At 32.6% G+C, this 11,259-nt stretch overlaps 1 protein-coding gene across 1 annotated transcript in view; it reads right to left on the bottom strand.

The window, feature by feature from the left end:
• Positions 1-6,989: 6,989 nt before the first annotated feature.
• Positions 6,990-11,259, bottom strand: part of LOC106719592 (lysine-specific histone demethylase 1A) — a 190,572-nt gene continuing 186,302 nt past the window's right edge. The window contains exons 15-19 of the mRNA XM_045679986.1: positions 10,987-11,099; positions 10,584-10,707; positions 9,095-9,278; positions 8,734-8,861; positions 6,990-8,176 (exon numbers count right to left, since the gene is read on the bottom strand). Of these exons, the coding sequence (XP_045535942.1) occupies positions 8,052-8,176; positions 8,734-8,861; positions 9,095-9,278; positions 10,584-10,707; positions 10,987-11,099 (674 nt within the window). The 3' untranslated portion in view covers positions 6,990-8,051. The remainder of the gene's footprint in view (positions 8,177-8,733; positions 8,862-9,094; positions 9,279-10,583; positions 10,708-10,986; positions 11,100-11,259) is intronic.

Genomic DNA, 11,259 nt, shown 5'->3' with positions numbered 1-11,259 from the left:
TATGTTGTTCAGAAAACTCCGCAACAAAACATAAAAGTGAAACTTAAATAAAAACATTCCGAAGTGAACCGTGCTTCACATAAACGTCGCGATAAATTCGACAGCCACGTTCCCTTCTTACGTTATCCCTTTGCGAAATAATATTTGTATTTTATACGTACATGTAAACAACATGGAGTATACTTATGATGCTATTAATTTCATTGTGATGGAGGTTTGTTTACAAAATATAAAGCTTCATTTCTAGGGCGATCTAGCCTACTTCTTAATTTTTCGACCTTATAAAAATAATGAACAAACTCTGAAGAAAACTCAATATTACATAAGATAGTATAAAAAAGAAAAGACTATCGTTTGACATGATCATGTAATACTTAGTCTATTGAATTAATTTATCTTATATGTTTAGTTCAATCTTCTATATATATAAAAGAAAGTCGTGTTAGTTACACTATTTATAACTCAAGAACGGCTGAATAGATTTGACTGAAAATTCGTGGACAGGTAGCTTAGAAGCAGGAAACGGACATATGATAATTTTTACCCCGTTTTCTATTTTTTATTCCGCGCGGACGGAGTCGCGGGTAAAAGCTAGTTTAATTATAAAATGAATTATCTTAAAATTAAAGCAGACTTTGACGAAGCCTTAATTAGATTGAGGATAAGTTCTAATTTCATAGCAAGTTATTTCAGCGTTAATTAAACTTCAGTCTTTTATTAATTAGGAAGTTAATTTATTAAATACTTTTTTATATTCCATTAACCAAAAATTGTTTTACACAATCTTCAAAAGGTTTTCATGAACAATGAATCGAGGATCAATTTCGAACACTTCCACCCATATTTCATAATCTATATATTTAAAGAAAGTGGTGTTAGTTACACTATTTATAACTCAAGATCGGTCAAACTGATTTAGCTGATAATTGATGGGGAGATAGCTTAGAACTAGGAGACGGACATAGGAACTTTTTTATCTTGTGTGCATTTTTTATTGCGCGCGGACGGAGTCGCGGGTAAAAGCTAGTATCCAATAAAGCCATCAAAGACTAATAATATTCGAAACTACTTTGCTCACATTACATCAAAGTACAAACGCATGGATATAATACTTTACGGTTTAATTTAGTTTTACGAGTCGTAAAATATCAACCGAAATGAAGATTATTCTACGCGACATGAACTGCAATTAAAGTAAGTAGAAAGGAATTGGAGCAAACAAAATTACTCTGCCGCTCTTAATTTTATTATCGTGACACTTTTATTAAGCTAAATTTACAATTATTAAGATTATCATTTGCTTAAGATTATCACAATTTCAAAAGAAGTACAAAGAAGTGTGTTAAGAAAGCAGACAAATAGCGAACAAATGTAAAATTAAAACAGAGTTCGTTTGATACTAGTTATTTTGTCAAAATTACCTCAAAAGTTGTAACTATAAGGTTGTATTGTTAAATTCAATGAAGAACTTCTTTCTCTATTTTCTTGTAATTGTAAACGTTGAAAGATTTCAATTTCTTATGTTCCAAATTATTCAACCATTTTGTTTTTAAATCCAAACTTCTTGCTTCCACGATTGTTGTTGGCAATCTTACTCTCGCTAGCAAACCTTGCATTGCTTGTATAAGAAAAGATATAATAGATACAGTAACTACAATATTTATTGGATCGAAACCAATGGAATGATGATGGTATGTAGGCGAACCATAATAAGAGTTGCTAGTGACGCCAAACCCAGTTGAAGTGAAATGAGAATTGAAACTTCTTGGTTTAACAGTGACTGCAGTTGTAATACCTTTCACATTATTACTAACTTGTATAGGTGACTCAATTTGATGTTCTTCTATTTTATGCCTCTTAGAATCAGAATCCTCAATTTCATCGTAAATTTTAGATTTAGCGATTTGCGGTCTTTGTTTCACTTGAAATTTATCGAGTAGATTTTGAATTGTAGTACGTTCTTTTATGGTTCTTGATAAATTCTCTTCATATTTGTAAGATGATGCAACAAAAGTAGGAATATCTTCTCTGTCAGGTTTCACAGTTGTTAAAATTAAAATAACAAAGAATACAACAGTAAACAGCGACATAATAACAGTCACTGAATTAATTGATAACAATTTAAACGACATTAACACTGAATTGTTGATGCAAAAATAAGAAAAAAATTGAGAATTTACGTTTTATATGGTAGGATATATTTGGTCTGGTGAATTCATTAATAGCCTTTCTCTCATATCCATTGTTTACTGACAGTGTGCATATTTACCTTGACATTTGACCCAACTGATGCCTTTACCTATGACATTGTATGGTACATTGTCAACTCATCCTACGATGAACTACTTACGTAGAAATTTTAACAAGCAGATATAATTTTCAATGTTACACGAAAATAATTTGGCAATCTTTTTTAAGTTTTGTTTTTAATTTCCGAGAGTAAAATGTACACAATTATTTCAACTTTAGCAGTCCACCCACCCTCTATGTTCTAGCATGACCCTGACCGCTTTGAGTTCCACTTTGGGGTGCAGTGCCCACTGGAGTGCCATCAAGTTGAGTGGGTGACCCTTGAGTGCTAGTGAACTAAACGTAAGCTCTGTACAACCATACTTTAGTACTTTACGCTATTTAGTTGTATTAAATGTAAAAATACTAGTTGTTTTATAACAATCAAACCTTCATTTCGATTCAACATTTAAAAAAAAAATCAAATAAATTGTGTTAGGTTAACCGTGGGTTTCTGAGGCCAAAATCTTCGTTTAAAACACACTGTAATCTCTGTTTTTTCAAGACAATGACAGGGATGACAATAATGTTTTACATTGAGATTTTGGTCTGAGAAAATAACGGTAAGTAAGCTGCAGTTGAGATTTTTTTTTAATCTAACGTACCTTACGTATTTATTTTATTTTTAACGGTGTTGAGAGAATTTCCAAAAAAGGCAATTTAGTAAACCAACAACAAAACACAATCCCTAACTTTGCATTGTATTAACAAACTTTTTTCCTAGAAGTACATTTCTTAAAAAAAACGAAATGAATAGCGCCATCTATCTATGGCATGCAATAATAAATAAGACGTGTTGTTGTTTTCGTTATATTTTTTTATTTATCACTTAAAGCAATAGTTTCTACGTTTGAACAAAATTAGAACATTAAAAGGAATACATTTATTTCGTGTAACAAAATCGAAAATAATCAACACTTTTTTAAAGCGTCGTCTGCGCAACATTTTCAGATAGTTATAGCGCCACCTATACAATATTTCTTTAACTGCATTTTGAAGTAATTGATTGGTTTGATACAAGATTAATCCGGTAGATGTCGCTTTCACAATTTTTTTCGAAATACTAAGCTTGAAACAAATAAGGTCTAAAATAAGAGGTTAACTATAAAAAGATATTGAAGTAAAGAAAATAATGACTTCCCTTCTACTCTTCATTATATTTGTTATTACTGTTTGAAAACAAACATTACATAGGTACCAAAACATATCTCGGGTGTTTGGAGTGTGAGATAAAGTTTAAAAGAATGAGTTAATAATAAATATTTTAACCCAAGTGAAATGTCTACTTCGTTTAATTACATTCCGCCGATATCTCTTTTTCGAGGGTCTATGGAAGTTGATTACTAATTACTTGACTCGAACAAATCTTAAACAAACAGTTTGGACTTTTATCTTGATGCATAATTACTTTAAGGGCGGAAGGGACGTCGTAAGTACAAAGTGGGAACTTGTTATAAATGGCAGTGGATCCCTATATTAATTCGTCGTTTGTCAGTTTGGCTACGCGACCATTTTTTAAGGGACCGTAGGGTTAATTGTAACGAAGTGTTTCCAGAGAGAAATGTGTAGAATAGACTTGATTTTATTTTTTAAATACTTTTCAAATTATGTATCTTAGCAAAATGTGCAAGAATGTCTGTTATAGGAAAACTTTAAAAAGAAAAAAGTTACGCATAGAGCATAAAACAAAAAATACCACAAAAATTCTGAAGGTTTATTTAAAAGCGATTGGTACCAATACTAGTTATAAATAAATATCAAATATTTTATATTTTAATGCCACTCCATAACTTCTCTGTTTTTAGGCTCACGGTCAGCTAACAATGTGATAAAATGCTAACTTTAAAAATACTTCATTAAGCCTCGTTTTATCGGTCGTGTTAATCAATGGGCGTGGGCTAGTAAACCTCACAATTTATTCTTTTAACGTCCTATATTTGAGATATTTTATTGTAAACACAACTCTTACTTCGTATACTTAAGATGTTTTTTTGTTTGTACTTTAAAAACTGATCTTCGTAGTGTGAATAATCTATCAAAGCAAAGTGTTGTTATATAACGAGTTTTTATTTATTGGTACATCCTGAACCAATTAATTTTGAATTAAGTTGTTAAATGTATATACATTTATTGTACTGATGTAGTTAAAATCAATGAGGGTTCAGTTTTTTTTGTGCTGTAAAACAAAAATAAAAGCTATATTTAAGTACCTGATTGATGATAGTGGCCAAAAAATCTTCGATAGACAAGCAAACTAGAATCCACACTTTCTTCACATTTATTTACTTTGTTTTTCACTTTAATTTCAGTAACGCAAAGATGAATGTAAAAAACTATAAAAAGACTATAATAATGTGATCATATTACCTTTATAATATGTTGATCGATAATCATAATTTACGTAAGTACGTCCTACGTAATTAATTTCCTGTGAATTTTCGATTTCTACAACAATTAGGTTACAATTTAATGTTTCTACCCACAAAATAGGTTAGATAAGATCACAGGAATTTACGCGGGTCGTATTCAATTTGCCGGCAGCGTGGTTGTCGAAAAAAAAAATAATTAAAAAGCCAATTAAAAGATCCCATAAATCCGTCACTGGCCCCGCCTAAACGCGGAACTATAAATAAACATTCCTTTTGTTGTTTTAGTGCCATCTTGTAACGAAGCTTCTTCATTTAAACTGTCTGATAATTAATTTCTAAGAACTCAATACTCTTATTACCACTGTTAATTGACATAATAACAATCCCTTGATAGAGTAGAAAACAATACTAATACACCGGGTAAGTAATTATTAAACAACTGTGAGTGTGGCTGTAGATGTAAATACATAATCCGGAGCACAAAAGTGAGACGAGAAGAAAAACCTACGGACTTTTTGTGGTAAATTTCCCCAGTGTTGTCATTAAAATTTCAAAATTTACATAAAAGTAAATCGTATACAACCTCATTTGTTGTTTATTTTTTATTTTAATGTTTAATAATATTGTGTTTGTTAAGTTTTTTGAATTTAAATTTGTTTTCGATAAATAAAAAAAATAACAAAAATTAACATTTTAACAAATGTTTTAGTAAATTTAAATTTTAATACACTGCTTTTTTCGAATTTATGAAAATTATTCATTACACTGGTATACATTTTTGTCACCTCGAATAGATGTCAAACATGTACGAATCCAAAGATGTGGCATTTCGAAAAATACACTATATAAGGGATTTTTTCTTTTAATTCCGTGTAAATGTGCTTTACACCTATAAGGTAGATCACCTGCTTTAATAAAACAACTGGATTCTAGAATCAAACAAATTTGCTCGGCATTTTTCAACACTTGAATAGCTTTACCGATGTTGCACGTAGACACAAGTAACCTTTCAAATATGGATGTTGATTTGCGATCTTTATAAGGCAATAATTTACAATACGAATGCTCTCTCACGATTTATTCCTTTCTCATTTCATTGTGCAAGCGTGAAGATAACACGTTACATAAGAACATAGTCGATGTTTTATTTATTCATGTTTTTACGGCAACTGTTACATGAAGACAATTTAACTATTGTTTTTCCGACTTTTTTGAAAACGAAGTGGGAGAATAAAAATGGGATTGAATCAAGTAATTTGATAAATCTAATATAATTAAAGATAACTTAAAATAGTTTCAAATACCAATAACACAACCACCGATTGCATAAAAAGTATTTTAAAAAAAAATAGTTTATTAAGACCATACAAAAATCAAAACCACACGCATACAGTAATTCTGCTAACTAAATTATTTAATTTACTCTTACAACTAAAATCCTACTAATATTTAACTAAAAAAAAATCAGTTTTTCACATTTCAAAACATTTTTTTAACATTGAAATTTTCAAATTTATTTTACTAGAGACATATATTGGAAACTAAAAACTAAATTAGTTTAATTGACTAAAAGAATATTTAAGTCTAATCACCTTATTAATGTAAAACGGTTATAAAAGCTTACACTTTTATATCAAACAGCTCACATCTATTCCAATTTAATTAAAAATTCGAAATATTTATCATAAACATAAATGTATTATGTAAAATATCCGGTTTTCTTGTGTCAAGTCTTTTAAATTCAGTCACTAAATTAAAAGCATAAAGACGTTAGCTATTTTTATATTTTAATTAATTTTTATTAGCTATAAGTATTAGATAATCATATTATTGTACGCGACAGTCGTAAACTCGTTAGCATATTAGTTATTAGTTAAATAAAGAAATTTTATTTATTTTTTATATTATTTCTTCTCATTTACATTATTTATTAAAAAAAAAAAACATTATTATGAGAAACAAAAGCTTGTTCTACAAAATCTATAAAGCTCGCCTTTTGATCAAAAAATAAACTTTATAATTTATTAGAAACATGTCCACATTGCTTCGAAATAAAATAACATAAATTTCAGTTTCTGTTACAAAATCAAATTAAAATCATTTTTAAACAACTTAAAGAACACACAGAAAAAACCCTTAATGATAAATGTAATCTTTAAAAATACTAATCCTAATACTTTTACATTTCAATTTCAAAACACGAATTTTATCTAAAAAAAAAAAACACCACAACCACAAATATGCTAAACAGTAATTATCTAAAAAAAAAAAACGTTGTCATAACATTTTTTATAATACTTATGTATTACTATTATTTATTATTACCACCTGTAATTCTACAAAGAAACAATGCCACTAGTACATTCATTCCTTAATTGTCACTAAGGTTTAACACTAAATCTATACCAAGCTCTAATTTGCACGGGCGCTTTTTTTCGTGCGTCAAAAAATCTTTCAATTAGAACAAATGCGGCAAAGCTTTTAAATCGAGACGCTTTTTTATCATGCAATTGTATTTTGAGTGATTATAAAGCGATTATCACTCGAAAGCCGCTAATGCCTAGGTTTAACACAGCGTTATTAAAGCGCCCGTGCGAATAAGGGCTAAGAGTATGCTTAGGTAAGCAATAACTAACTCTGAGTATAAATGATCAAGTGCACAAATCATCTCGTTGATAAGGTGGTACACGACCGCGGTATCGGCGCGGCGCAGTCATGCTCGCGGAAGTGAATCGTACTGGATGTAGCTCGATACACGATAGCCCATTTTATCCACATTATTTACTAATAAGCCCTTCTTCAGTAAACTTCTATATTATTTAAAGCAATCATCCAAATTTCAGAAGTCTAATGACTAATAATGCAAGCAACAAAATCGCTTATACTTCTTAATTTAGTTAAAAATTGCGCAAAAAGTTACCGAATGTAAAAAGGGATAGCTTAAGGCCACTGGAAAATTTATTACAATTAACACTATATATCCGGTAGTTTGTAGTCTACGTGCACTAACTAAATCAGTTAACATCAAATGCATGGACCACATTCACTAAGCTAGTAAGAGATTTATAGAATTGTAAAGAGTAAGACACTCTTTATTAGAGGAGATTAGAGACGCCACACGGACGGAGCGTCGCCAATGCGTTATCGCATTATTTTCGGAAAACATTTCACTTTACATCACTACATCCACAAAATTACTTATAAAAAAGAAAGTAAGAAAGAAAGAAAATACGAAAAAGTGTCCATCCTCTGTGAATGTATTTGAAATTTGTATGTTTACAACATCAAAGCGTTTATTGTGGTACCGCAGCGTTGTCGCAAAGACAACGCAATGACCATGTGGCATCTCCATGTAGTTCAACATCCTGGAACTTCTAAACCGGTGTTATGGGTCTAGGAGACGTGTGAGGGTATGGTTACATGAGGCAGCAGCAGATCCGCCAGCCGGCCCGCCTCCCGCAGCCCGGACAGAAACGCACCGTGAACTGTCGCCGGGTAGTTCCTCATTGTGTGTTCCCCTACGATAAGTAACACATATTTAAGACTTTTTATCCGCTGTATATGTTTGGAGAAAATGGAAAACGGGACTTAATCTGTAAATTCTACTAAAGAAAATGTGTGAGAACATTTAAGATTGCAACGTATTAAAATCTGAACTGATAGAGTTCTGTCAATTTATAAGAAAGTGTAGTAAGTGAGATTATCTAAAAGACTTTTTAATTTTAAGTTAGAATTTTCAAGGACAATACTGCGCTCTGTATATAAATATCATTTCTGTAAGTTTTGTCTAAATAATATTTCCTTTTTTATTGTCCCATCGATTGCTTTTTTATTTAAGTTGTTAGCTGAGAGCGGGCGAATCAATTCTATTGTTTCCGGAGATTTAAGATACTTCACATAACTTTTTATGAGCTTACGCAACGTTTTTTTCCTTATCGGAAGTAATACGAAAACGTTACATCGGGCTTCCTTCCATTTATGATTTTGCATTAACATTTAATCACACCAGAACAAAGAATGTTTTTGAAATCTTAAATTGAATATAAATTTTATCAATTCCTTGTTGTCCACTTACCAGCAAAGAAGAGTCTGTTATCTCCGGGCGCTCCGGGGACGGGCGCGGCGAGAAGGTCGTAGTCCGTGCCCGAGGATCCCACTGCCACAAAGCTGTAGGAACCGCGGGCGAACGGGTCTGCCCGCCATCTGTACAACGATAGCCACTTTTGAATTTCAAACCTAAGCTGCAAGTGTTTATCATTTCCTTACGATGTCTTAAAGCTACAATAGAATATAACAAACTTCGTCGTGATGTCGAATACTCTATCTAAAGAAGTCGTTGATCCAAATTTTAGAGAATCACTTCAATGGAAAAATGAAGTACTAAAAATAGTAACAAGCACCACATTTACAACTAAGAATGAAAGTTTAATAATTACCTAGTGACTACGCACTCCTTAGGTTGCGGCACAGCGGCGTGTCCGAAGATGCTCTTGAGCACAGCGATGCATCTGCCGACGATGACGTCATCAGTGACGTTCTCCATGACCGCGGCCGCCTCGCCCGCCACCAGCGCCAGCAGCACCGGCGCGCTGTACAGGTTCCAGAACAGGAACAGCTCACCTTACAATGGACAAAGATGTTGGTAAAATAACAACGCCTTGTAGTATCGCTCAATCTCGCTCACTGTTTCACTGATTATTTTTGTATCTTCTCGTTTTGTCAATGTTTGATGTGAAATACTCTTTCGCTGTTCTATTTTACTCAGCTGGTTGAATTTCAAATATTTTTTAAAAGTTGTACGCTCATAAACATTTTAAACACTTTTATGAAAAGTCACCGTCTTTGCTTTGGTTTACCTATACATTGTCAATTACATTTTATTTTACGTCCAAGTGCGCCCAAGCTTGTATTGTAGATTTTTCGAGATAAAAATGTATTGAAATTATTTTGTTAAAGTTTGGATACTTATAATTAATTGAAGATTTCCGATACTGTAATAATAACGTCTATAATGAGGCCATAATTAAATTTTTAAGTTCAAGGTAGACGTAAAGATTCATGGCGCGCTGTTCTCACATAACTCGCAAACAAACGTCGGGCGATAGCGTTCATCAGATATACCGAAAACGTTAAATTTGTATCGAAGAAAAAACCCGAGACCCGGTCGTACATTGTTCCGGTATTCCCATCGCCATTTAATGAAGCTAGCCAACAAAGAGTTAAGGTGTACTAAAGCATAACGTAAAAAATAGCATGTCTCGGCTTGTTGCAGTGATTTATCGCCGAAGAGCGCCCCTCGGGGTCTCTCAGTAGCGTTAAATTATTCAGCTTTTAATTCGTTATCGCGTCGCGGCCGCTGTTTCTGAGTTTTACACTATTTACGCTTGGAAATAATTTACGAGTCGTATCCTCCGAGAGCAAACTGAGCTCATCTCATTTTCTAGAAATTGGCTTAAAACTTAATTTTGCTTTCAATCTCTGTATTAAAAAGATTTATGTTCTATAGCGCATATACATAAAATAAAAAAGAAAAAATGTACGATTTATACTTTAGTTGTACTTATATAATTGATCAATATAGGAGTTCCTATATATTTGGATACCTTGTCTGCCACTATATTTATGCAGCTGACTGTACCATAAAAAAAAATATTTCGTACACATAATAACGAAAAACTATTTTTTTGTCTGTCTGTATATCTTATCCACAAGGCCGCATTTGTTCCGTAATCTCCGGAATGGCTAGACATATTTTGACGGGAAGGTAGCTAATGCACGCAGCAATATTAGAAGCTACTTTTTTCCTGCGCTGACGAACTTGCGGACGACCGGTATTTGATAATAAAATTGAATAATAGAATTATACATACGTGTTTTAATATTTTTACTTAGGCTATAATAGATTAATAATATACCAAAACATACCTCTACTTGCGGTGGTTGTACCGACATGACCAAAGAGATTGGCACTCGGGTCCCAAAACGTTCGCTCGAAACATAGCACTACTTTGTTTAGGTTCCCGTAGCCGAGACGCTTGATTGCTGCCACCTGCCAAAATTATTCATGAAGTAAATTATTAATAGCAAAAAGTGACATAAAACAAGAAACAAATTAAGTAAAATTGAGTAAACCACTCGTGGAAGACTACGAGCCGAATGATATATAACACAACAAGAGCTCAGTTAACAGTCGAGGAACATCATTGAAAAAAAAATCAGATCCAAGCGCACACGTAATAAACTGCACGCGCCCAGTGTATATACGTTACAGTGCAATAACAAAACCCAGGGGAGTTCGTAATTAACCGTGGCGTATGAGTTTACAAACCTTCCAGTCGGGCAGTGGCGGATCAAATTTAACAAAGTTCTGTTGGTTCTGTCCGTTGTTCGCGACCGCAACTTTGAGCACTCCCAGCGGCAAAGTGCACAGCACCACATCACCTGCAACAATATCGCGCTCTATACAAACTTTCCGCTCGCTCTAGGACCACTCAAATGGACAATAAACCGACTACTTATACGATATATTATTCTATCTGCCGCTACTAAGAGTTGAATGGTTATTAAGTTTATGTTTACCTTTGTTCAACTTCTAGTAAAA

The sequence above is a fragment of the Papilio machaon genome, chromosome 11, assembly GCF_912999745.1.
Source record: "Papilio machaon chromosome 11, ilPapMach1.1, whole genome shotgun sequence".
Taxonomy (NCBI): Eukaryota; Metazoa; Arthropoda; class Insecta; order Lepidoptera; family Papilionidae; genus Papilio; species Papilio machaon.
Note: the sequence above shows the minus strand (reverse complement) of the source record. Positions and strands in the feature narration are given on the sequence as shown.